Here is a 27,652-nt window from a genome sequence, read left to right on the forward strand (position 1 = left end):
CGCTGACATTTTCAAACTTGTTACACATATTTCTAATTGGTGTGAAAAATTGGCCACAGCTACAAACATTAATGGCTGCATGGTAAATCTGGCTTTGACACCAAGTTCTGTGCCACTTGGACTGTCATTTTTCTCGCCTGCTGTTAATATGCAGCAAAAAATTTTTACAGACATGGTTTTGTCTTAGCTGAATCGTAGTGGTAAAACTACAAGAAACAATATTATCCATTACAATATTTCTTTAAGCTAAATGTCAAGAGTTACGAATGAAAGTATTCAGAGTTGTATACTTTACATCTGATGAACTGTAATTCATGCTGTTTTGTTATTGAAATAATTCTAATCAAATACTGAATAAGAATGGTGGCATTTATTGCTGAGTATTCTACCCAATCATATTACCTTTGGATACAGTCCTTCAAATACAGTCCTTCCAGTTAGCATCTTAAAACAATAAATGCATCTTTAAAAGAAAACAAAACAGTTTATGCAAATCTACAGCCTAGACATGAATTACATTGTCATCGTAAACTTCATTACAGCTGAATCCGTGTTCATTACATTCATTCTATGATCTGTTTGGGAACATTTTAAAGCAGACACTTCTTTTGGTCATATAAGTGAAAAATGGATCCTGAACAAGATGCATAACATGACATCATAATGTCAGTAACAGTGCATTCCTCATCCACCCATTGTAACATCAATACAGGCAGAAGAGTGAAATGTTCATGACTACCACAAGGCTGAAATATTACATCCTCGTCATAGATGTGACAAACCTCTCAACTGCAAATGTTTGTTCACAGTTTCATCATTGATATCAAGTATGTATTTAATGGTCATAATTCACAGAGTAACACTCGATGTAACTTTACATTGATTTATTAGGTGTTTTTTGTTTCTAATGAATTATTAGAGCCTGGAGTTGTCCCTGACCACGAGAAACTGGATACTAGCTGGGACTGCTCAGGGGGGGTGGCACACCTGGCTGCTCAAATAAATAACGTTCCGGAAAGGATTACACTGCTATTTGATCTCATACAGCCAGAAGTAGTTCTCTCCAAACAGCCTTTGTCAGCATGGGGAAACAGCTACAGGAGTGTACTCCACCAAGGTTAGTAGTAGAGTTAACACATTAACAGGAACCAACATAAACAGAATCAAATAGGATGTGTGTGTGTGGGTGGAGGGGATATGAGATAGGCCTATACATTGATGTACTGAAATCAATATTGTGTGCTTGTATACACTGTTGTGATGGATAGCATGTTTCAGTCTCCCTGGGTGTCTTGTTCCTTCGTACACTCAGGCTCTTCTGCTCTTTCCTCTGAGGAAGCCTCTCCCCTCTCACACAGCCACATACCCTGCTCCTGGTTCTCACAGCCCTCCTTCACCTCTCCCTCCTCCTGCCTCCTCTCCCGCTCCAGCATCCTGTAGTTGTAGACGTTCATAACAAAGAGGAAGAGTCCTGCGAACACCATCACCGCTCCACACATGAGGTACAGGTACTTGTAGTCACCAAAGGTGTCCACCAAGGCTCCTGCAGGGAAGCAGAAATGATACGGAAGGTTAAACAAAGTCTCTGTTCCCTTTTTCCGATCAAAAGTTCAGTTATAGAAAGTATAGTTAGACAAGATCGCCACAAAAATCCCCCCTGCTTATAGTATCTTTCCATCAACAGGTTGTTATGGGTTTAGGGAAGCCTTTCCCCATCTCGCTCCACGAGGTGAATCAGGAGGTGTAACATGGGTATGGTTTAATGTGCTTTTCAAACTCTGTTCTGTAGAGAAGAAGATAGGACGATCCTACTGGAGACATGCAGGAAATAACATGGAGCCATTACACCTGGCCACGCTCCACACTGCTCTCTGGGAAGGCAATTTTGTCTGCTGCACAAGAACGAATCAGGAGTGTGGCCATGCCCATTCTGAAAACGATCAAAACCTAACCCGCTTCAGAGGAAAAAAAGTGACAAATGTAGTTTATATCAGATTGGAACCATAAGCTTTTTGAGCCTCCATCCTCCCCTGGATCGTTCTGCAGTCCTCCCCATCTCACTCAGCCTCCACGGTGTGTATCTAATTATCTGTCAGTCCACCCCTCCGCCTGTGTATACTGTATAACACTCTGCAGGGTTATGAATGTCAGATGTTTGTCGGATCTGCTAAATTGATTAACGAAGGTGAAGATCATCTGTGACAACAGTGTACTATCCCAAGCTGTACTATCCCAAGCTGTACTATGGGGAGTTTATGGTCATTGACTAGTGAATACATTTAGAAAGTTTTTTACAGCTGAGCACCACAACATGATTTACACCCATAAACTTTCTATGCATCTAATCTAACTTCCATGTGTTGTACAAGGAGACATTGCCTTTGATTGCCCTCTGCATTTAAAACTTTTATAAGAGTATTTATCTGCAATGGACTAATGTCTGGCAAACTCAGTTACTAATGGTCAATTACTGAGTCTGACATAATCAACAATCAACAACACTAAACACCCACTATACATAAACACAAAGTTAGGTTGTTAAATGGAGGGGCAGTTTTCAGGTTAGGTAAACCAATTAAAAGACTGTTCTTAATGAGTCAATTTTCAATGAAGCTGATATGGACGGGGCCATTCATTTATCTCTCTCTTTCATGTGTGTGTGTGTGTGTGGGGGGGGGGGGGGGTCACTTTTCCCATGGTTCAGTATAAAGGGAGGGGATGGGGGGGGGGGGGGGGTCACTTTGCCCATGGTCCAGTATAAATCAGCATCAGGGCCATGGTCTGATTGAGGGTGTTCTGTCCTGTGGGCATATGCAGATAACCGTCACCCTAATTAAGGCAGCCCTTGATTGGCTGAACGGTAATTAAGTCCATCTGGCGTAGTCACCTCTTTTCTAAATGCATATTCATGGCTTCCAAGTTACGGGGGAGTCTGATGAGTGAAGTGAGGTCTGAACTGAGATTCCATTAAACACGAAAGCAAAAGGATAATTACACCAATTACATCACTTCCTCCTAATTAGGCTGACCCCCGGGTTAGGGCAGAGGCACGGCGCAGCACAACGAGGCTGGCCGTAACGAGGAGACTTGTAATGGGAAACGTAAAGGCTCTCTGGAGAAGAATGCTCAACGTGCAGAGAGATGCATTTGCCTCCATTAAATGAGCACCTCAGAACGGGGTCGCTCAATACAACCAGGAGGGCTATACATTTACACCTCCTTAAAACTCTGCAGATGAGAGAGAAGCATAGGAATGACTACAAAAGGATCCTACCCACCTGACAGACAATACCATAGGATCTCTATGGACTAGGCAGAACACCAGTTTGTCTGGGGAAGAGAAGTGTGTTCTACCATTTCAGAGACTGAAATTGAGATTATCTCCAGGAGAATTTGTATTATGTATTATTATGAAGCCCACAGGTTGTTCAAAGACCATAAGCAAGTTCACTTCCATGAAAATGTGTTATTTAACAGTTTGGGCTGAGCAGAGAATGGTAACATTATTAGTTCTCCTCTGTGCTAAATAACATCAAAGTTGACTGTAGAAGATTACGTTTTGAAAAGTTGTGCTATTTCAGGGAAATATGGGGGGAGAACTAACCCTTTTTGATAACACACAAAAAAAGCATGAAAGCAAATGGTCCTGTCAGAATAATCTTACACAATGATTCCTAATCAGTAGTAAGCTATTATGTGGAAATGCCTCATCTGAAACCTTAGAACCAGAGAGAGATCTATGACATTGTTTTCATAGTAAAGTCTACTAGATTGTGCTTGCTAATTAGGATTTGGGGTTAGAGTCAATCACTTACAGTGTATCTTTAATCTTCCATGAACGTATCGTCAGCTAATCAAATTAAGTTGGGAACACTGCAATGGTCAAATGTTTCTGTAACGCCAATAACTAACTCTCCAAGCTTTTGTTTGCAGCCAATGATAGTAGAGGTCTAATGGCCTTATACTCTAGGCCGAGGGGACCTGGGAAAGAGAGAAGGGAAAATAGACAGCGAAAGAGTCGCAGAGAGACCGTCATTACCCTTACGGCTTCTTAGCTCCGAAAAATGTTCCATAATTTGCGTGGAGGATGAATCCTCTAGCGGGCGTGCCCTGAAAGCCGGAGAGGCCCGGCTTATTTACAGCAGTAAATAACCGTGACCAATTACTGCTTTTCTCTAGGAGGGCCGTGCGCTCCAGGCCGCCCTGCTCACCGATGATAATCCAATTCTACTGGAATGTCTTACAATAATGACACCCTGGAAAGAAGTTGGGCTCCACTCCACCACCATACAGGCCGTGACAGAGGAGCAGAGTGAGAAAGAGAGCAACAACCGACTAGCTGCTTTTTCTGCTTCAAATAAATAAATGTAAAAAAAATTCTACGTTTTCTAAAGTAGGACTCCTCCTTCTCTCAAGTGCATATGTAATACTGGGATAGTACTGAATGCCATGTACTGAACGACGATGGAGAGGTGATCTTAGAAGAACTGGAGTGAGAGTGGTGACTCGAGTAAAATAGTGCTTGTCCTTTTGTCAACAGGTTCTGTTGGCTAAAGCCGTTAGCTGTCTATGAGCTGTATGTGTATTGACTCTGGAGAAGGAGGGGGACTGTGGGCTGTGTTCAGTGTGTAGGCTTACCTCCTATAGGTGGTCCCAGGAGCACGGGGCCGCACTCTATGATGGTGGCCAGTCCCACTGCACTGGAGAACCGCTGAGGCCCCACCAGGTCCATGAGTGTCTCAAACAGCAGGGCACACACCATGCCAAACGCTATACCAAAGAACACTGAGTAGGCCGCCAGCCCCCAGTACCCACTGGCCAAGGGGCACAACAGGTGGCACATACCATTATAAATTATGGCAAAGCTGAAGAAGTACTGGATCCTGGGCCTGATCCACTTAGTGTTAGCTATCAGCCCAGTCCCCGGCCTGGCAAACATGTCCACGAAGCCCATGATGGAGAGGAGGAAGGCGGAGGAGTACTCATCAAAGCCATGGCTCCGGGCGTACGGGGCCAGGAACACTACAGGGGCGAAGAAACCAAAGAACATCATTGTGTTCCCTACGATGTAGATCAGAAAGCCCCTGTGCTTGAAGAGTGAGAGGTCCAGAAACTTGTTGAAGTTTTCCATACAGCCTTTCTCACGCTGTGTGTTGTGTCCATTCACCTGGGCCTCAGACTGGTCCGTGGGAGGTTTCTTGGGGAATCCGTTTGTCTGCGTGAGTTGGCCTCCAGTTGGCTTTGGACAAATGGGCCTCATGAGAGAGCCGGCAACACAGCAGTTGAGCAGCAGAGCTCCCAGGATGAAGAAACTGCCCCTCCAGCCAAAGTGGTTAAACAGGAACTGGTTGATAGGTGCTAATGTACAGAGGAAGACTGGACTTCCTGCCATGGCCAGCCCATTGGCTAATGGCCTCTTGACCTGGAAGTACTTCCCAATGATTGTGAGGGACGGCTGGAGGTTAAAGGAGAGTCCAAACCCTGCAGGAAATACAAGAGAGGAGAGTAGTTACGTTCACATGTCACATTTTCAGAGGATACAATTTAAAACGACTGGTACTACAGGATTAAATGAAGACCATTCTACTTTGTGCACATTAAGGTTCAATCTCATTTCACATTGCCAACTAAAATCTAATTTGAGGAAGCTGGAACATTTTCAGAATTTTTTTCTACATTTTAATGGCAAATTAGAGACTCCAGGTAATTCATTCACTACCACCTCCTTTCCCCAAAATCCAATTTAGTAACATTTCAGCCTGTAAATGAGCATCTTATTCTCTAAATGAGTCTCCACTTTAAGATGAAGAGCTCCAGGTAGCAACCTCGACTGAACCATTCCATCATTCTAACGACTGCTAAATGTCTGCTGCTCACAATCCCCCACTGAACAATGCCCACTGAGCTACACAAATTCCAAAGCCTTGTTTTAGTTCACAGATATAAATAGTTCTCAGTATGCATTCTTCCTTGATTGAAAAGTACATGCTAACACAAGGCTTAATGCAAGGTAGATATCCCAGCTCCACAGGGGATTTTGATTCGTTTTCATCTTCATTGTTTTAAGAGTTTTGGTCAACAATTATCTCTGTCTCAACTTGATTGAACTGGGATGCTCTTTAAAGCACAATGATTAGAAATAAATACTCCTTGTATGTGTTATTTGTCTCTGAGGTGGTACAGAGGGAGGACATCTCTTCAACTTAACTGGTTGTTGCATACAGAAATAATATATCATTGACATAGGTATTCACACCCCTGAGTCAAAACATGTTAGAATCACCATTGACAGCAATTACAGCTGTGAGTACCTCTGTGTAAGAGCTTTGCACACCTGGATTGAACAATATTTGCACATTATTATTGTTTTTAATCTTTAAGTTCTGTCAAGTTGGTTGCTGACCATTGCTAGACAGACATTTTCCAGTCTTGTCATAGATTTTTAAGCAGATTTAAGTCAAAACTGTAACTAGGCCATTCAGGAACATTCAATATGTTATTAATGAATGCTTCCGCTCAGTGTTTGAGATCAATTGACACCCTTTATGATGGAGCATTGAGATGTATTTTAAAACTGCAAAACCCCTTATACACCACTGCACCTTATATACCAGGGTTGGCTGGCATCTTTAGTCACTCGTATGCTCAGTCACTGGTATACTTGTATTTACAAAGCCATTTTGGGTTTATTACCATTTTCTTTGGGCATTTTTATTCTTCAGAAATGTGGTGGGTACTCTCTTCGTTCGCAAGACTTTATCCTGCTAACTGTTCCAAATGTCCGAACTGAATTTGGTAAAAGGGCTTTTATGTACTCTGCACCATCGGCTTGGAACTCCTTACAAAATACTTTTAAACTTGACCTGTCAATGTTTTTAATTTGCTGTTTTATGATTTCGTTACACTTCTGTGATTTCTATGGTTTTTACTAAATTACATGTAGTTTTTCACGTTGTCAGTCTGTAATGGGGTAATGACTTGGTGCTGCCTATCTTGGCCAGGACGCTCTTGAAAATAATATTTCAAATCTCAATGAGCCCTTCCTGGTTAAATTTAGGTAAAACAATATATAATAATAATAATCTTGGTAAGCAACTCCAGTGTATATTTGATCTTGTGTTTTAGGTTATTGTCCTGCTGAAAGGTGAGTGTCTCCCAGTGTCTGTTGGAAAGCAGACTGAACCAGGATTTCCTCTTGCCAGTGTTAAGCTCTATTTCCTTTTTTTTTGTATCCTAAAAAAACTCCCTAGTCCTTGCTGATGACAAGCATACCCATAACATGATGTAGCCACCACAATGCTTGAAAATATGAAGAGTGGTACTCAGTGAAGTGTTGGATTTGCCCCAAACACAACACTTTGTATTCTGGACAAAAAGTTAATTTCTTTGCCACATTTTTTGCAGTTTTACTTTAGAGCGTTATTGCAAATAGGAAGGATGTTTTGGAATATTTGTATTCTGTACAGGCTTCCTTCTGTTCACTGTCATTTAGTTTAGTATTCTTGAGTAACTACAGTGTTGTTGACCCTTCCTCAGTTTTCTCCTATCACAGCCATTAAACTCTGTAACTGTTTAAAAGTCATCATTGGCCTCATGGTGAAATCCCTGAGAGGTTTCGTTCCTCTCCGGCAACTGATTTAGGAAGGACGCCTGTATCTTTGTAGTGACTGGGTGTATTGATTTACCATCCAAAGTGTAATGAATAACTTCACTTTGTATGTGTGGGGTACAGAGATGAGGTAGTCATTCAAAAATCATGTTAAACACTATTATTGCACACAGAATTAGTCAATGCAACTTATTTTGTGACTTGTTCAGCAAATGTTTACTCCTGAACTTATTTAGGCTTGCCATAACAAAGGGGTTGAATACTTATTGACTCAAGACATTTCAGCTTTGAATTTTTGTCATTTGTAAACATTTATAAAAACATAATTCCACTTTAACATTATGGGGTATTGTGTGTACGCCAGTGACACAAAATCTCAATTTATAATAATTAAAATTCAGGCTGCAACACAACAACATTTTGAAAAAGTCAATGGGGTGTAAATACTTTCTGAAGGCACTGTACGTGTATGTGAGAGAGGGATGTGTGTCTTAGTGTGTCTCAGTGGGCCAGGGCAAAGAGGAGAGGATAGAACACAACACAAATCCCTCCTCCCTCTATTAATCCTCCAGGCCTGCAGCTCAGTGGCTGGTTAATGAGTCTCGCTGGGTGGCGTTTGGCAGCCACTGCCATGTGGGGGCCAGGACGGTAGCCTGTGGGAGAGAACAGGGAGCCCTGGTAAACAGTGCTCTCCTGGAACCAGAATGGCACCATTCTAATTACACCTGCGCTGCCCCCCCCCCCCCCTTCCCCCCTCCAGTGCACCGGACACAACCCAGAGGCTGAGACTCCCTGGCCTGAGCCCAGACAGACAGCACGCCAGCCCAGCCAGGGAGACCAGGGCCACCCAGAGAGGATGTGTAGCCCCATAGGAGCACCGCCAGGGCTAGTTGAGGGCTGGGGGAGAGCTGGTTGAGGGCTGGGGGAGGGCTGGTCTATCGGCAGGGTAAACAAATCTAAGCCCGTGTCGAGACTGGTTCATTTACACAACACATCGTCCCAGATGTCTTTCCTGAACCCTTATATCTAACGTTGTGTTTTAGGTATAATTAATCAACTACATTATCTTCAATAGGACCACAATTAGAATTATTTAGGTTCACACATTTAGAACATACAGTAAACTTTTGGATTAGGCCTACAGAAATAATTATCAAAGTTGTCTTAGTTGTCAACTTTCCTTCAGTTAAAAACAATAGATTTTTGTTACTGTTGAGTATGATTTGGCGCACACATAAACATAAAATCACAAAACAAGACACGTCAATCAAATGTATGAAATAAGTGGGTACCTCCAATGATTCCTACGCATATGTACAAATGCGTAATGGTATTGCCGAAAGAAGCAGTTACCATAGCAACGCCACACATCACTCCACCAGCTATGACCACAGGCCGGCTTCCATAGCGATTCACCAGAATACTGCTGATAGGTCCTGCAAAGGAAAAGAGTGAGAGAGTAGAGAGGAGAAGGGGAGAGAAAGTGTCAGTCTTAGGTTCATGGATAGGCAGTTGACACCCGACCGGTAGATCTCTACCAAAACCTAACCCTTCATCCCTATTCATTACCCATAACGCACTGCCGGTCAAATATCCATACATAGGAACTCATGTTTAAAAGGGCTTGAAGGGGTAACTGATGTTCTAAATAGTTATCTTATCTACATAAGCAAAGCAAGCCAGTGACTCATGAGCATTTCTCCTGACAATGTTCCCGCAAAAACAGCTAGTGTGAGTGATCAATCAGTAATTAAAGAGCCTTCTATATTCGGTCTCTCTTTATCCTTCATTCATAACCCTGCCACAGAGAACACGTAGAACAGTCCTTTAGCATCAACGCTAAATCATTCCCCGCAATTCATTAAATAAAATAAAAAAGAGGGAGCATCAATCAAGAAAATATGTAGGCTGCCACGATTATTGAAATCTCAACATGCTGCCTTTCTAGTCAGTGCTAGAATGACAATCTGCAAGGAGGGTGGGTGATAATTGAAAATTCCTAGTAAAAAAATAAGCGGATTAGTTTGGCAGACAGCGGCTATTTCAATCGCAAGTTTACGACTGATGATTAATCTGAATAAAATAATGGTGTTATTTTTACTACTCTGAATCCATTCTCCAAAATTGATTACATGTGTTAAAAAACTAATTTTAAATAATTGTTGTTTACTTACATAGCTCGTGATTTATAAAATTTAAAAAAACTAAAATGTAATTTAAAAAAAATCAGATCTCTAGTATACGGAAAGTATTGAGAACCATTGACTTTTTCCACATTTTGTATTAAATCGTTTTCCCCCTCATCAATCTACAAACAATACCCAATAATGACAAAGCAAAACAGTAAGACAATTTTTTAATTCATTACGAATAAAAAAAACTTAAACATCACTTTTACATAAGTATTTAGTCCCTTATTCAGTATTTTGTTGAAGCACCTTTGGCAGCGATTACAGCATCGAGTCTTCTTGTGTATGACGCTACAAGCTTGGCACACCTGTATTTGGGGAGTTTCTCCCATTCTTCTCTGCAGATCTTCTCAAGCTCTGGCAGGTTGGATTGGGAGTGTCGCTGCACGGCTATTTTCAGGTCTCTCCATAGATGTTAAGTTCGGGCTCTGGCTGGGCCACTCAAGGACATTCAGAGACTTGTCCCGAAGCCACTCCTGCATTGTCTTGGCTGTCAGCCTATGGTCATTGTCCTTTTGGAAGGTGAACCTTCACCCCAGTCTAAGGTCCTGAGCGCTCTGGAGCAGGTATTCATCAAGGATCTCTCTTGCTCCGTTCATCTTTCCCTCGATCCTGACTAGTCTCCCAGTCCCAGCCGCAGAAAAAACATCCCCACAGCCTGATGCTGCCACCACCATGCTTCACTGTAGGGATGGTGCCAGGTTTCCTCCAGACGTGACGCTTGGCATTCAAGCCAAATTCAGACCAGATAATCTTGTTTCTCATGGTGAGAGTCCTTTAGGTGCATTTTGGTAAACTCCAAGCGGGCTGTCATGTGCCTTTTATTGAGGAGGGGCTTCAGTCTGGCCACTCTACAATAAAGGCCGGATTGGTTGTGTGTTGCAGAGATGGTTGTCCTTCTGGAAGGTTCTCCCATCTCCACAGAGGTTCTCTAAAATAACTCTGGAGAGTGACCATTGGGTTCTTGGTCAGTTCTCTGACCAAGGCCCTTCTCCCCTAATTGCTCAATTTGGCCGGGCGGACAGCTCTAGGAAGTCTTGGTGGTTCAAAACTTCTTTCATTTAAGAATGATGGAGGCCACTGTTCTTGGGGACCTCATATGCTGCAGAAATGTTTTGGTACCCTTCCCCAGATCTGTGCCTCTACACAATCCTATCTCAGAGCTCTACAGACAATTCCTTCGACCTCATGGCTTGGTTTTTGCTCTGACATGTACTGTCAATGGTGGGCACTTATATAAAACAGGTGTGTGCCTTTTCATATCATGACCAATCAATTGAATTTACCACAGTTGTAGAAACATCTCAAGGATGATCAATGGAAACAGGATGCACCTGAGCTCAATTTTGAGTGCCATAGCAAATGGTCTGAATACTTCTGTAAATAAGGTATATTTTTTATTTTTAATAAATTTGCAAAAAATTCTAAAAACCTATTTTAGCTTTGTCATTATAGGGTATTGTGTGGAGATTGATGAGGGACATTTAGTTTTAAATCCATTTTAGAATAAGGCTGTAACGTAACAAAATGTGGGAAAGGACAAGGGGACTGAATACTTTCCGAATTCACTGTATATTCTGACAATGACCTTGACGTAATACGTCCTGTAAAAGCAGCTGTACAGGTTCAAAGAATAAATCAAATTCTCATTTTATTTCCCTTTGTTTTTTTAATCAAACCCTGCTTCTCATCCCGTCCCACAGGTCCAGCAGAAGTACACCATATCAGGTCTTATTTCCCTCTTTTCATTGATGAAAAATGCTATGTTTAGTAGTGGCAGCATAGATATTTAAAAAAATACACTTGTGCATGTACAAATCTACAACATACCGCAATAATTTCTGGATGATAAAAAAAAAGACATGTAATCTGAGCAGTGCCCTAGCTAGAACAGATTCATCCAGCCTAGCAAACCCCAGTGAGGATAGGGACTAGTGGTATGTATTGCATAGATCACATCCTCCCAGTTCCTGTGTTACTTTGGGGTTGCATCCCAGACATCACAATTTTCTCTCCCATTATAACTTTATCACTCTGGTTCCCTAAGTCATAGGTCCCCTGAAATGCTGTCACGTTTGTCCCATAGGGACTTGGTGCGAGGCCCAAATGGGCTGAACCCATGACTGATATATTTTCCCTGTCTTTTTTCAACTGGGTGACATTGCGAAAGCTGAGCCAAGGACAATATGATAAAGCCATGTGCCTCTGCCACCGAGAACAGGAATATTTCACAGGATTCTCTGTGCTGGTGACTGCAGGTGAGTCAGGCTCCCTGTCATCTTTTAACCTTGCAGCCACTGATTGATTTATCTCAAACTTCAATTGGATCATTCTATTATAATATCTCAGTGTCATCTAATGAGTCATGTAAGGTGCCTAATCGTTAATAAATTCAGGCCCAGGCGTTGAGTAACAACAGTGATTTCTAAGACGGTAGTTTTTTCTTATTGTGACATGGAACACTCATGTTGGTCATTCATCACACCAGGTCCCATCAAGGCTTGCGGCACAGACTGACAATTGTGAATATAAATGCTCATGCAAACAGAGCAAGGGTAAACAAAACAAAAAACAGCATTTTCAACTGACAGACAGTCTATATATTTGTGCCCTGGATCAACACTCATGTTGGCCAACTGAACATGCCCCAGGGTGAATCCCCTGCCGCCTCACGTCCCCATTCATAAGTGAAAGAGTGGCTTTGTTTAAATACACAAATTTGTGTCAGGTGTAAAAATCACATGACTAACCTATGCCAAGCCCTTCCATATAAAGCCTAACACTAGGCAGCAAGATGCAGCCACTGGTCAACGAGTTTCTTTAATTCAATATATTTACGGGTCTCCAAAATGAGAGGTTGCTTTGTGAAAGCTCATTAGAGTAAAGTAAGACAGCAAGCTTCTTATTCTATGCTTACTCTATCAGCATGATAAAGTCGGTTGCAATTGCTTGGCTTTCATCTCAAATAGCCTACTACTGTATTTTCTTCAACTAGTAGACTTACTAAATAAACTACAAACATCTATGTATTATTCAGGGATAATAACATCTAACTTTAGAGAAGAGTCTGATGACTGCACAAAGACTTCACTTCTTAGGCTGTCATAGTCATTTGAACACAGTAGTACTCATTCTTCTTGATTAGTTCCAGCTGTTACACTCAGTCCTCACATGCAAGATACAGGCCTACAATTTGGGGATGAAAAAAACAAGCATCTGCAAAGCTCCATACAAGACATGCATCCGTTAATACAATCTGTGCATTGTGGTCCTCATGTGACTTGATGCTGGCTCAGAGCTGCTTGATTTCATGAATGCCTACTCACCACCGGCATACATGGCTGCCAGCATAATGGAGGAGATCCATGCTATCTGGCTGTAGGAGGCACCGAAGATCAGCTGGATGTCTTTGAAGAAGACTGTGAGGGCTTTGGGGAAGGCATATGAGAAGCCAATGGAGATGAAGGCCCCAAACACCACGACCCAGCCCCAGCCCCCGTCTGGGGGGATGTACCCCAGAGGAGATTCTGGTGCAGGGGACATGTTTCTGTCGATAGAAAAGAGGATGATGATGAAGTTCACAATCCGGATCAAAGTGTTTCATGACAGCAAAAACATGATCTTGAATATACCTTTTTTTAGGTACACACACGAATCACTACAGAGAAAAACAGTCAAATCATCACTTTATTTCCCCAAACCATAATTGTTTGGCCCAGGTATTGTCTCTGTTTGGTATTTACACACATTTAAAGTGACAAGTTACTACTGTCACAGAGAGGAGCATACAGGCCTAACCTCGTTTGTGATTTGATTAGTTTCAAGTCATGCTGTTGAGTGTATGGGCAGTTTTCCTGTTATGTCATTAACTGAGACCTCCAAGAGCTATTTATAATCTGTCAGAAATGTCCAGTTGATCAACATATAAGCTAGGTAGGTAAGTTAGGCTAACATATTGAACTCTTGTAGACTAGTTATCATGGCCTGATTACGTGCCTTGAGGCCTCAACCCCCAGGGAGCACCAAATGATTTTTTTGAGATCATATAAACACATAAGACAGGTCATGAACTGCAGAAAATTCATTTTAAAAAGTCAAAAGGTTCTCTATGCCCCATGGCAAAATGTGTAGAATTGCAAGAAATTAGCTTTTAAAAAATGTATCTGCCAAGAGGGGTGTGAACAGTTTGGGGTTTCATGGGTTGTGAGGTGGGGTTTGTTCCTACGACATTAAATGGCAAATCCATCTGGACTTTTGCAACCTAGGGCATTAGTGTGACCGGACCTTCCCAAATAGTATTTGAGAAGCCATGGGCTATACAATAAAACCTTTGATGCATAGGCTCATGCTACACATATTTTTACTCCTGGTTCCAAATGAAAATGTTGTATAGGAACTGTACATTTTTTCAGATTTTTCACATTAAAATATATGCCATACGAAAACGATTTATTTCAAAAGTTTAACAAACCATACAACTCTATGCTAAATGAACACTTTTCACAATTTAGACTGACCATTTTACAAAAACACATTTACGCGAAGAACAGATGCAACGTTTAGTAACTGAATTTCTGTCAAATCTCCCTCCGTTTTTTACGTGACCATGGTTTCAAAAAAACAATTGAAAATCTGCTCAGAATTAAGATTCAAATATGTCTGCAGAAAGAATGGGATGTCAGCTATTATAATGACACCTTGGGTTTAAAAAAAATCTATTTTGGTTATGAACTACAGTAAGTGAAGTAGATTTATACCCAGGAACAGAACTGCAATAATGGCATGTCATCATTAGTCCCTGATCTGTGCTACACAGAAATGCATAATGATGGTTATAAAAAAATAATACATTTAATTTGTATAGCGCTACTGAATATATAAAGTACTGTGCTGAACTGTACTCAAAATCTTTTAACTTTACTGTACTCTCCCAATTTGTGAAACATAGCGTCTATGATTGGTTCAGATTTGGTCGGGGGTGAGGGTAGAGACAGCAAGAGACAGAGAGAATGTTCTCCAGACTGTTTTCACACTTGTGTTGACCACCAGATGACTGAAAGAGAAAGAAAACAGTTATGAGCTGAACAAAACAGTATGCCAGTATGCCAGGGTAGACTGTAGCAGGTGACTCAATGGTGGTTTGTGAGACCAGTGTTAGGGGTAATGCGTTACAGTAATAATATTACTTTTTGCGGTGACGAGTAATATAACGGAGTTACTGCTATTTTGAGTAATAATATTACAGCTACTGATCAAAGAAATATGCTGATACTTTTGTCATCATTCCCTTCCAATTACAGTTAATGATTCAAACAAATATTGGGGATTATTATTCCCTGTTGGCAAAATATTTAAAAATCCTCCACCCTAATTGTTTTTGTCCTATCACAAGGTTTTTGTTTACACACACACACACACACACACACACACACACACACACACTATAAACTGCTTTAGTTAGGGAGATAAAAACATTTTAGATGCTTCTGCAATTTGAGTGTCTCAGCGTGGAAGTACTCGTTGACCAGTGACTGCATCTTGCTGCCTAGTGTTAGGCTTTATACGGAGGGTTCAAACCCGGAAGGGTTCACTTCCTTGGCGGGAAAACAACTGTGGTGAACCTGGTGAGTATTACATTTTCATCATTATATGTCGGTGATGTGGGAAAGCATAACATGTCCACCCTGTTAAGCAAAAACACAAAAAGGCGTTCATTGAATTCCATAATTTCAAAATATATTTGTCAAACAATGCAAATTCCTTTTCAAGTGGCAGCCATTATCCTAGCTTCATCACGATCACTTGTCCACCCTACTTATCGTAAACCCTGTTATCCATGTACACGTAACAGGGTGGACATACACTCAATTAGGGTGGATAAATGGATATCTTGCAGTAGTGTGTTGCAAAATATGTGTTTTTGTTCATAAATTGTATTACATAATTACAGTATATTTAGCATGTATAGTATTTTAAGAATAAGTAAATATCAATTGAGTCAGGTCTTTCTGAAGGAATGGCACCTCCTCCTAGTGCAGCTGAAAGACAGCGGCAATACAGAGAATGATGTAATGCTGACCCAGAAAGAAGGAGAGAGTATTTAGAGAAATGGAGGAGACAGGGAAGAAGAAGACAATAGCTAAACTCAGTGACAGAGTGCAGAAAGGAAGGAATGGAGAGATTCCAAAAGGATACTCAGAGCCATGGCCAAGGCTAGTGCGATACTGCAGTCCCAAACACCCCCCTCAACTCCTGAAAATCAGCCTGGGCCTTCAAGGTTAGAATATGTTTAAAATAAGGCATTTAAGATTATTAGTTGCTAAACTTTCTACTAACTCTAACCATAATCCCTAACCACAACCCATAACCCTAATCCCGATCTACTAAGAAATCCTTAACTTTATCTCTGACTCTACCTCTATAATCCTAACCATTCATTTAATGTGTTTTAGGCAACTCCAGCAAGTGGAACGCATTAGAAGAAAATAAAAAGCACACAGTAGACTCCAAAAAGAGATTTTACAATCAGAAGTGGCAAAGGAGAGGTAAAAAAGGAAAAATACAAGAAGAGGTATGCAAGGACTAGGGGAGAACAGGCATCTGTATCGCCTCGTTCAACAGTCAAAGCATTGTTGAGACATCAAAATGTGACATAAAGTATCAAGAGGGCTCTTCTCTTTCACACATCTCTCATTAAAGATGTCAAAACAAAATACAGAAATGTAAGGAAACAAGAACAAGCAAAACATTACAAATGTGACCTCTGTGAATATACTGAAGAAGTATTAACTTCAGAAGTATGCCCAGACGGTGTTGTGCTTTTCAAATAGGAGCGCGAAGTTGGAAGGGGACCTTTGCTCTTTTTTGACGAGGAAGAAAAGGAAGCAGAACAGAAACAGAAATCAAAAGTTAAGGATTACTTCCTCCGTGATGATGCAAACAAACCACCACACGACCACCACAAGTCTTTCAGCATGACAATGATCCCAAACACACTGCCCGGGCAACAAAGGAGTGGCTTCGTAAGAACTTCTCCTTAATGCAACCGCTGTGTCAGATTTCAAAAAAACTTTACAGAAAAAGCACACCATGCTATAATCTGAGTAGAGCGCTCAGAGCCCATTCATATATCAGCCATGTTGTGGAGTCAACATTAGTCAGAATAGCATTATAAATATTCACTTACCTTTGATGATCTTCATCAGAATGCACTCCCAGGAATCCCAGTTGCACAAACATTTTTGTTTTGTTCGATAATCTCCATCATTTATGTCAAAATAGCTCATTTTGTTAGCGAGTTCAGTCCAGTAATCCACATTCATAAAGTGTGTTCACTAGTTTCAGACGAAAAGTCAAAAAAGCTCTGTTACAGTTAGTAGAAACACGTCAAACGATGTATAGAATCAATCTTTAGGATGTTTTTAACATAAATCTTCAATAATGTTCCAACCGGACAATTCCTTTGTCTGCAGAAATGAAGTAGCTACCTTTCACGCGAGCGCGTGAGACTGAGACTGTGGCACTCTGCCAGACCACTCACTGAAAGAGCTCTTATGAGCCCCTCCTTTAGAGTAGAAGCATCAAACTCATTTCTAAAGACTGTTGACATCTAGTGGAAACCGTAGGAAGTGCAAAATAACCAATATCCCACTGTGTATTCGGTAGGGGCTGAGTTCAAAAACTACAAACCTCAGATGTCCCACTTCCTGGTTGGATTTTTTCTCAGGTTTGTGCCTGCCATATGAGTTCTGTTATACTCACAGACACCATTCGTTTGAATTTGTTAGAAACTTTAGTGTTTTCTATCCAAATCTACTAATAATATGCATATTCTAGCTTTTATGGCTGAGTAGCAGGCAGCTTAATTTGGGCACGCTTTTCATCCAAAATTCCCAATACTGCCCTCTACCCCAAAGAAGTTTAGCATGTCCCAGTCAGTTTAGGTCACCTAATATTATGAAATCTGAACATAAATGGGGGGCAATCAATTCACATATGGGATCCAGGGCACAGCGGGGGCTGAAGGGGGTCTATAACAAGCGGAAAGGTGAAAGACTTGCTTCTGGAAAGGTGGATTTTTAAAAGTAGAAACTCAATTTTTGGGGGCACAGACCTGGATAGTATGACAGAACTCTGCAGGCTCTCTCTGTAGTAGATTGCAACTCCGTCCCCTTTGGCAGTTCTATCTTGTCAGAAAATGTTGTAGTTAGGGATGGAAATTTCAGGATTTTTGGTGGCCTTCCTAAGCCAGGATTCAGACACGGCTAGGCCATTCAGGTTGGCGGAGTGTGCTAAAGCAGTGAACAAAACAAACTTAGGGAGGAGGCTTCTAATGTTAAAATGCATGAAACCAAGGCTTTTACGGTTACAGAAGTCAACAAATGAGAGGGCCTGGAGAATGGGAATGGAGCTAGAGGCTGCAGGGCCTAGGTTAACCTCTACCTCACCAGAGGAACAGAGAAGGAGTAGAATAAGGGTACGGCTAAAGGCTATAAGAACTGATTGTCTAGTGCGTTCAGGACAGAGAGTAAAAGGAGCAGATTTCTGGGCGCGGAAGAATAGATTCAAGGCATAATGTACAGACAAGGGTATGGTAGGATGTGAATACAGTGGAGGTAAACCTAGGCATTGAGTGACGATGAGAGAGGTTGTCTCTAGAGGAACCATTTAAGCCAGGTGAGGTCACCGCATGTGTGGGGGGTGGAACAATAGGGCTAGCTAAGGCAGTGCTGGAGGCTCTACAGTGAAATAAGACAATAATCACTAACCAAAATAGCAATAGATAAGAAAGATTGACATTAAGGAGAGGCATGTGTAGCCGATTGATCATAGGGTCCAGTGAGTAGCTAGGCGAGCTTGAGGTACGGCGATTTAGACAGCTAGCGGGCCGTGGCAAGCAAATGGGCCTTCGATGGAAGTGGGCCTTCAATGGAAGAGCCTATTGAAACCCCCTCGGATGGTTACGTCGGCAGACCAGTCGTGATGGATCGGCGGGGCTCCTTGTCGGCAGTAAAACGGTCCAGGTATTGGCAAAATAGGTACTGTAGCCCAAGAATTGGATGATGGACCTCTTCTGCTAGCCGGGAGACGAGTCTAGCTCCAGGCTAACTAACTGGTGCTTGCTTAGGGACAGAGACGTTAGCCAGGAGTAGCCACTTGGATAGCAGCTAGCTAGCTGCAATGTTCTGTTGTAAAGTTTCAGAGCTTGCAGTAAGAATCTGATGATGTGGTAGAGAAAAAGCAGTCCAATATACTCTGGGTTGATACCACACTGTGCACACTGGCAGGAATTGACCAGGCTGAGGCTGGCTGATGTCCGAGTTAACGGTGATGACCGCTAACAGTGGCTGACTACTAGCTAGTTAGCTGGCTAGCTGCTTATTGGGGTTCTAGTGCTAAAGTGTAAAAAATTGCATATCCATGCCACATTGGGTGAGGCGGGAGAGTATGTTCAGTCCGTAGATGGAATTTGAGATGAAAAAAATATGTGCGAAGAAAAATATGTACGAAGAAAAATATATACATGGGACAGGACAAGACAAACAGACGTTTGACTGCTACGCCGTCTTGGAATCAGAGTAACATGTATGTGTACATTTATTTTGCAACGCTTGCGCACACAGTCAGCATGTGAGATCCCTTTTACTTATTCCTAACATTTAGGATAGAAAATAGTTGAAAAATGTATATATGCCTTAAATTTTCAAAAATATAGACTCTTAGCTTTCATTTGAAACCACATTTAACATGCTCTATGAACTTCACGTTGGTGCTCATGGGTCCTTATACATGGAAATGTCCATTAGTAAATAGACTTTCAATATATGCTATTGTTGTAGATGGTGTAATTCCAATTGATTTGTTTATTTACTCTGCTTTTTTTTTTGTCAATCATTTCAACCTGGTCTCAAAGCATGTATTATTCTGTACGTACATCAGTGACTCTCCATTTAGTATGATATGTTTCGTAAGGCATGTACATGTTTGTAGATGTCCATTAGTCATTTCATATATGTTACGAATTACAACTGGTACAATATGTCACAAATTAGCAAAAAAAAGTATGTTACAAATTCTAACTATGTGAACTTTAGCTAGTTTGCTAACGTTAGCTAATATAGGGTTTAGGGTTAGATTTTGGAGTTGAGTTCAAGGGTGAAGTTTAGGGATAAGGATTAGCTAACATAGTAAGTAGTTGAACATTTGCTAATTAGCTAAAATTGTCCGGGATGAGAATCGAAGTCACAACCTTTAGGTTGCTAGACGTTTGCCCTATACACCCACACCAATCAACCAACCAACCATCCTACGTTTGTTTTTGCCTTAAGTAACCATACCAAGCGCACTAATTTGAGTGCACGAGATTTACGTGTACTATGTTATGTCTAGTATGAGACCAGGCTGATCATTGCTAAATTTAGTTTAATTCAAAAACTAGCCGTTGTACGATAGTTGCATCAAGACTACCTGATGAGACGCACAGAAGAACGTAAAGAATACGTTTTAGCGGTTTTCTTGTGAAGGTGCATCATCTCTCCAGATCCTACATATGGAGTCAATTTAAACATCCAAAGAAGGTGTTCATTTTAAGGAGCTAGCATAATGACCATTTGCGATACACCCAACAAATTCAGGAAGCCTCGAATTTGGTTGGTACACGTGGATATCCGACTCGGAGTGCACACATACAAGTTGAAGCGTTGAACATATTGGGTGCGAGACATAAAAACAATCTTACCTTGACCACGAAAATACAAAGCCCAGCACTTGAACTCCGAGGACAACCCTGAAAGTTTCTGAAACAAATTGATAGTACTTTTCAGAAGCTTTTAGACACGTGTCATCTCATTTCCCCCTGGTGGTTCATTGAATGAATTCGAACAGTCTACTCCCAAAAGGCTATGAATTTGATTTACTAGGCAATCGATTCTGGTCGTTTATATTTTATGCAGACCGACATTGATGGTCCCATCTTTCAATACCCAGGTCACTAGAATGTCCTTACTCAGTGACGTCATGTCAACTTGCTAGCTACATTTGTTAAATGTTGCAACTTTATCTATTGAAAAGGTACCAAATTGTTTTGTATTCATCACATGCTCCGAATTCAACTGGTGTAGACCTCAGTGAATTGCTTGCTTATGAAACATTCCCAACGATGCATAGTTTTTTTTTTTTTAAACTGACATTGTACAATGTGATAGGTTACTTTAAAAATAATTTTAAAAAAGCTAGACAAGAGTACAAGGTTTGCTAATAATAATAATAATTCAGCACCAAATAATCATATGGCAATAAGTCACCAATAGGTTATCAAATTTTATTCTCAAAATATGTGCAATGTGAATTTCACAGTTGAGCTCAACAAGCACTATCCCCCAAACCCTACATAGACAAACCATCAAACAAAAATAAATACAGGAAGAGTCCACTGCTAGTTGCCATCTGGACAATGCTTACATACAGGTCTTCAATGAGCTTCGATATGGCTGCACAAGGCCAACTACGGCTGTTGCACAGAAAGCACATCGATTGGCTGATTCATTGTAAGCTTTGCATCGTGTTGGAGATTAACTCAACATTGAAGTTACATATCTGTAATGCTTACTGAGAAGTTGTTAAAGAAAGAAAATCAAATAATGTGCCGATATCCATGTGTAGGATACAGAACATAATACCACCATAACTAAATATAGAAAATAGAAATACAGCCATTGAAATTAAATCACATCTATTTTAAGTTACAAAAGGAAAAAAAAAAAGTTTGTAAAAACTGTGCAAGTACAGCAAACGTATAGTTCAGTATATTACACAAGACATTTAAATACAGTACTCTGTATCAATAGAAATCCTGAGAATCGTCTATTCCTGGTTCCCAAGTGACTGAGTTTAGGCATTCGGGCAAACCCCCTTTCACCTGTGAGGGCTTCAGGAGGGCATTGCTCTGACCAGATCAAACAAGCACCAAATGATCTGCAGTCCTTTTCTTTACAAAAGCTTATCATGTCACCTCCACACCTAGAATGTGGGTTCTCATATTATTCCCCATTTCAAATTCTTTGCAGGCAGAACTGTATATCCCAAGATTGCTTTGTTGTTGATTGATTTTAGGGAAAGCTTTAAAACGAGAAAATCATATGTAGTGCAAAGATGACATAGCAACCTGCATGAGGAAATTATTGACATTGAAAATATTGCAGTTCCATAGGGAGCCGTCACTCAATGGCTGTGTTAGCCCAATTATTACATACAAGACTGTCAAAAAAGCAGGACCAAGTTCTGTTTTTCCTCCATGTGATAGCATGTACAGATGGATTCATGTGTAAAAGATGTAAAGTTGTGCCCCAACACTGGTAGTTCTGTCCAGGAGGGTGCTTGGTAAAGTTTGCAGTGACTAACTATTGGAGTGATTCAGTGCAATGATGAGTAAGACTTGAGACACTGCGTCGCCAGGCTAAACACACAGGACTACTATCCGATGCACCCACCCACAGGCACAATGACAGCCATTGGGATCTGCGCTAAGTTACACACCAACAATCTCCATTATACTCCTCAAACTACTACTGTACATCAGCCAGCCACACAGCCAATATTGAGCTGTTTCCCCTAAAGTACACAAATTAAGCTTGAACAGCTAATGCACTTCCACAAGGGTAAACCTAATTGTATCAACGTTTCCTTAGTTATTGCTACTAGAAACTTTATCCACTTTTCAGATGAACCAAGTTCTGAAATGCATTTTGGCATTTAAGAGGTAGGTTAACTCCAAACACTTCTAATCAATATCAAACATGCTGAAAAAAAATTTATATCCACAGAAAACACTGCTGCAGCAAGCTGCCCACACACAAACCAATGCATCTGCCTGAACCACATCCCTTTGCTCTTTACCTGACTGCTGAGTTGCTATCAAAGCAAACGGTTGCATGGTTCAAAATGTCTCACTTATGCCAGCCACACACACACACACATCTGACGCCATGCTTGTTTCTCCAATGTGGAGAGTGAATAGTCTAACTTCTCAAGTGGTCTTGGCATGTGACACTTGTTACAACAATATGGATGTCAGCTGCGAGTGTGAAGCTAATCTACAAATGCAAAATTATGAATCCAACTGCAACAAAGCCAAACAGCACATTGGTTGACACAGCTAAGGCCTTCTCTTAAAAGCAAAGTATGCATTTCACAAAATAACATACCTGCCTCCTACTACACATTGAAATAAACCTAAATCACTAGCACACACACAACTAATAAACACTTCCAAAGACGAGCTTGCTGTAGGGCGCAATGAGCAGTCAAAGACAAAACCCCATCAATCTGAGCATCACCGCCCATCTTACCCGTATGAATAAAGACTAAAATTATTAATAATTCTCACTTTATGCTGACATGACAATTAGAGGGCACTTCATATTGATCCCTCAACTGCATGCATAACAATTGTAAAAATATATCCTATATATCCTTTTAAGAATGGTATTTTATTAGGATCCCAATTAGTTGTTTTGCGAAAGCCGCAGCTACTCCTCCAGGGGTCCACACAATAAAATGGAACAAAATGGCTCAAAAAAACAAGATAATTGCACTTATGATTCATTGTACTAAACTGTAAAACAAGTATCAGTATGGGTATTTGGTTCCGACTGGAGAAAAAAAAAATCTGCAATCTTTTAAAACCACCCCAATTTGATGGTGTTGAACCATTAGCGCTTTAAGACTAAATTCAACAGTCCTTGTGGTGCAAACACAGGACAGTACCAGGCACAAGGCATGCAGGACCACGCACACTCCCTCTTTGTGGAGGGAACCTGTCACCTACAGCCCTCTCAGAGCACTTTCTGAAGACACTGTGGGTACAGTTTGGCCACCACACACTCAAAATGGCGACCAAGGTCCCAGAGGCGGTCGGGCGTCTCGTAGACTTTGGTCCATGTGTCCGCCTCATCGTCGTACTGGTAGAGGGAGTTCTTCCTGCTGGTACGGAACACGTGTTCCTCCACCATGACCTGTGTGGCGCGGACAAACAGCTGCAGCTTGCCCTGGAGGAGCAGGGACTTGATGTAGGGGCTGGTGGCCTGGTCGAACGGAAGGTCTCTCTTGCGGGCCCAGGTGTTCTGCTCGATGTCATAGACCTCCATGGTGAAGGTGCGCTGGTGGTTCCTGCAGATGCCAGCGATGTAGTAGATGCAGTTATTGTGTAAGGCAGCCAGGCCCTGGCTCCGGGGGACTCTCATGGGGGCCAGGTGGCCCCAGTAGTCCTTGCGAGGGTCGAAACAGAAGAAGTATTCACCTGAGAAACAGAAAAGCAGCACCACTGAGTGTTAAGATAAACATAAACATAGTGTCTCCACTATTCCGCCTCACCTTGGAGGATGTAGATGCGGTCTCTGTACTCCACAGCACTGTGGAACTCCATGGCTACAGGCATGGGGCTGACGGCGGTCCAGTAGTTGTCTCTGGCATCGTAGCACTCCACTGACTTCAGTGCGTTCCTCCCATCCCCCTCGTACACACGGCCCCCCAGGGCGTACAGCTTCCCGCAGCAGTGGACCAGCCTGCAGCCGATCCGGGCCCGCAGCATGGGCGAACGCCCCAGCCAACGGTTCCCTGCGTGCTCGTACTGCCAGAAGTCACTCTCCGCCCGGTGGTCGATGCACACCTCACTGTTGCTAGGGCGGTAGCCCCCGGCGATGAAGATGTCGTTCTCCGATGACACCAGGATGCCCACCTCCCGCAGGTCATTGGGGGGCTTGCAGAGCTTGAACACCTTCCCAGCAGTGGTATCCAGGCAAGGCACAGTCTGCTTCTTCCCTGAGTGTTTGTGTTCCGCGTCAAAACAGATGACCATCTCAGAGGCGGTCATGCCCAAGCGCTGGGGGCAGCCGTTGGTGCCGTTGAGACGGGCCATGGCAGAGTCTCTGGAGAGGGCACAGGCAAAGGGGGGTGGGATGCGGCTAAGGAAGGAGTCGTCCAGGAGTGGCAGGCGGATGCATTGAGAGAACACTTCAGCCAGGTGGGCCTCCCTGCGGGAGCGGTCGTGCTCCAGCCAGCGCACAATGCTCTCATACACGTGCTCCTCCTTCTCCACGTTCAGGTCATCGTTGTTCAGGATGCTCACCAGCTGCTCTTTGGTGAGCTGGAGGAACTCCTGCTCCCGCGCCACACACAGGAACTACAACAGCACAACACCACATGTCACATTTCACCTAGACCTCAGTCATTTGTTGCAGAATGCTCAACTAACAGATAAAGACCTGGAATGCTATCCTAAAATATTAGTGTGTCAACTACTTTATTTATGGTACTTGTGTTGACATTATTGTAATTATAAGGCCATTTTAATGACATATTGATACATGAATCCTTCCCAAATGGCGAGCCAAGTGAAGCACAATAGTGTAATAGAACAGCTTGTTCTTAGAATAAAACCCACCTTCTTGCGTATGTAGTCCTGGGAGCGCTCCCTCAGCAACTGGTGGCCGTAGGCGTCGGCGAACATGTAGACTCCGGTGCAGTTCTGGGGATCCAGACGACTGATCATGAACAGGGCACACTGGTCCTGCAGGGCTGGGATCTGGAAGATGCTGGCTGCCGTGAACAGGGCCTGGATGTTGGACTCTGACAGCGTGACTCTGGACGTATAGGCATAGTCCAGGACAAGGTGCATGGACTCAGACTCCACCCCGACGAGCCGCACCTCACTCTGGCTGCTTTCTGTAAGGCCACTGGTGAACATGGACCTGGAGGGAAGAGGAAATATAAACATTTTTTAAGAAAGCTTGTTGCAGCATTGCCTGGTCCCAGATACTACTCCATTGCCATCATTGACATGACAATGAGTGACAGGAAGCTGGTATGATGGCACAAAATGACTGGCACTCAGGCTAGTTGAAGCATTGGTTGTTATCTAAAAATGTAGACTACAAACAAGCTGCTCACATCAGACCTACCTAAAGTAAGGGCTGATTGCTGCAAGGACATTTCGGTGACACGAAAATGTCTTGCCATGGTCCACTTCAACAACAATATCTGTGAGCTGTGCTTCATCATACAAGACTTTGAGCTGCTGGAGGATGTTACAGGCATGAACAGCATCTACCCCACTGTAGGTTGTGCTTGACGGACTCCCATTCTGTACTTGTAACAGCTTGCCTATGGAAGAAACAGGAGATAAACATACCCTTTTTTCCATGGACATTAAACAGACACTATTATGAAATTATGTGGGAAATAATATAATATTAATAATATTATTTAGTAGCACATGCAGCACAACAATTGAGTCAAGCGTACTGGCTACAATGGGTAGAGAAACATATTCTAAAACATGTGGAGATTAGTAAACTGACTAGCTATGGCTATACTAAATTACTATTCGACACTAGATAGTGTTGTATAGTAACGTTAACTAGCATGCAATCAGTGTGCCATGGATATCACCCACTCAGCACACCCAATCGCACTGTGCACGATTTATTGACAGAACAAAGACCCGTTCCGAAACAACGATACTTTTCTTAACTAGTTAGCTATCGTAATTAGCTAGCTAGCTCACTCATGTTGACATGGAGCTAGTCGGTTAGTTCATTACTAGCTAACGTTACACAAGTAACGTCAAACTGGCCAACAGCTAGCTATGTTTCATCAGGACGAGACGTGGGCACGTTACGTTAGCTAGCCGGACATACGTTAGTTAGCTTGTTACATACCTTATTGACAGCTATTAATAAAAGCTCAGATAGTACACATGAAAGGTCTAACAGTATCATTGGCATACAAATATAGGCAATTGTTTAGACTTAGGTCTACTAACAGACAACATGTGGTTAAAACTAGCCATCTGATAACGTTATAGATAGTAATGCTAGCTAACCAGCATACACTTTGGAAGCCATTCGCTTACAGCTTCACTTGTAAAACGAAGAGAGACAATCTTAAGTGTCTAATACTTTTGTCAGGGTGTAATCTTGGTGGTTATATTACCATTCAATATGAATTAGGGAACTTTAAAATTGGTTTTAAAAGTCTGCCTCGTTAACACAAACAATCAAGAAACGCTAACCTCCACTGGCAGCCATTCTCCTCAGTCTGTTCTCAGAGCACACGATGAAACGGAAACAGCCGACAATGACACCCAATCAACGTAGAGCCAATGGAATTGATGATCAAATTAATCACTAAAGGAACATCTAGGCAACAATTTATACGTTCTCTTTTAATCAGGAATAAATTGAATATAGATTTAAAGGCCCAGAGCATTTAATTTAGAACAAGGGCTCTGTATAGGCCAACACTGTGTTCTATTTAATGATATGATTTACACACTATCTTGTCATGCATCCGAAGTTTAATGTAGGACAACCCTTACAAAAACACAAATTCTTAGCATCCAAGTAACTCCAAGGTCTGTCTAGCCATTACCTTGCATCTATGAAACTACACTACTTTGATTGTCTCTATGCTGCTAAAGGCCCATACCAAGCTTGTTATCAACATTACAATTGGTGAATGGCCTTTCAGTAATTAAGAAGAATGTATGAAATGCAATTCATTTCAATTTGAGCTCTCAATCACAAGAGAGTGGTCAGCATTTTGATGTGGGCCTCTTGAAGTTCAGCACATACAGTCTGGTCTCATAAACTAGGCATAATATAGTAAATGTAAATCCGGGCCACTCAAATTACTGTAGAATAATATGTTATGTTTAGTATGGCTACATAAGACAGAAGGTTGCTTAAGGCAAAAGCTAGTAGCGTGGTTGGTCGGGGTGGATGGGTAAGTGTATAACGCAAATGTCTAGCAACCCATAGGTTGTGTGTTTGAATCTCATCACATCATTTGAGCTAAT

General features: G+C 41.9%; 2 protein-coding genes across 2 annotated transcripts; both read right to left on the minus strand.

The window, feature by feature from the left end:
- Nucleotides 1-351: 351 nt before the first annotated feature.
- LOC110527963 (monocarboxylate transporter 2) lies at nt 352-20,878 on the minus strand. The gene is made up of 5 exons (XM_021609615.2): nt 20,537-20,878; nt 13,125-13,345; nt 8,902-9,045; nt 4,639-5,481; nt 352-1,543 (listed from the first exon to the last, which is right to left on the minus strand). Exons 2-5 carry the CDS (start codon nt 13,339-13,341, stop codon nt 1,275-1,277), a joined length of 1,473 nt encoding a protein of 490 aa, XP_021465290.1. The 5' UTR covers nt 13,342-13,345; nt 20,537-20,878; the 3' UTR covers nt 352-1,274.
- A 226-nt stretch (nt 20,879-21,104) lies between these two features.
- LOC110527964 (kelch repeat and BTB domain-containing protein 8) lies at nt 21,105-27,019 on the minus strand. The gene is made up of 5 exons (XM_021609616.2): nt 26,867-27,019; nt 25,755-25,956; nt 25,238-25,544; nt 24,169-24,976; nt 21,105-24,094 (listed from the first exon to the last, which is right to left on the minus strand). The coding sequence occupies exons 1-5, from the start codon at nt 26,880-26,882 to the stop codon at nt 23,631-23,633; spliced, it is 1,797 nt and encodes a 598-aa protein (XP_021465291.1). The 5' UTR covers nt 26,883-27,019; the 3' UTR covers nt 21,105-23,630.
- Nucleotides 27,020-27,652: the final 633 nt, after the last annotated feature.

This window comes from Oncorhynchus mykiss, chromosome 7 (assembly GCF_013265735.2).
Source record: "Oncorhynchus mykiss isolate Arlee chromosome 7, USDA_OmykA_1.1, whole genome shotgun sequence".
NCBI classification, from domain to species: Eukaryota; Metazoa; Chordata; class Actinopteri; order Salmoniformes; family Salmonidae; genus Oncorhynchus; species Oncorhynchus mykiss.

Excerpts from the sequence above, each read along its gene's own strand:
- LOC110527964 (XM_021609616.2), bottom strand. Across the intron at positions 25,545-25,754 it reads GCAATCAGCCCTTACTTTAG|GTCCATGTTCACCAGTGGCC; the intron begins GTAGGTCTGATG and ends TCTTCCCTCCAG. Across the intron at positions 24,095-24,168 it reads CCGCATCTACATCCTCCAAG|GTGAATACTTCTTCTGTTTC; the intron begins GTGAGGCGGAAT and ends TCTGTTTCTCAG.
- LOC110527963 (XM_021609615.2), bottom strand. The coding sequence starts at position 13,341 with ATGTCCCCTGCACCAGAATCTCCTCTGGGGTACATCCCCCCAGACGGG. Across the intron at positions 9,046-13,124 it reads GGCAGCCATGTATGCCGGTG|GACCTATCAGCAGTATTCTG; the intron begins GTGAGTAGGCAT and ends TTTCCTTTGCAG. Across the intron at positions 1,544-4,638 it reads CCTGGGACCACCTATAGGAG|GAGCCTTGGTGGACACCTTT; the intron begins GTAAGCCTACAC and ends GCTTCCCTGCAG.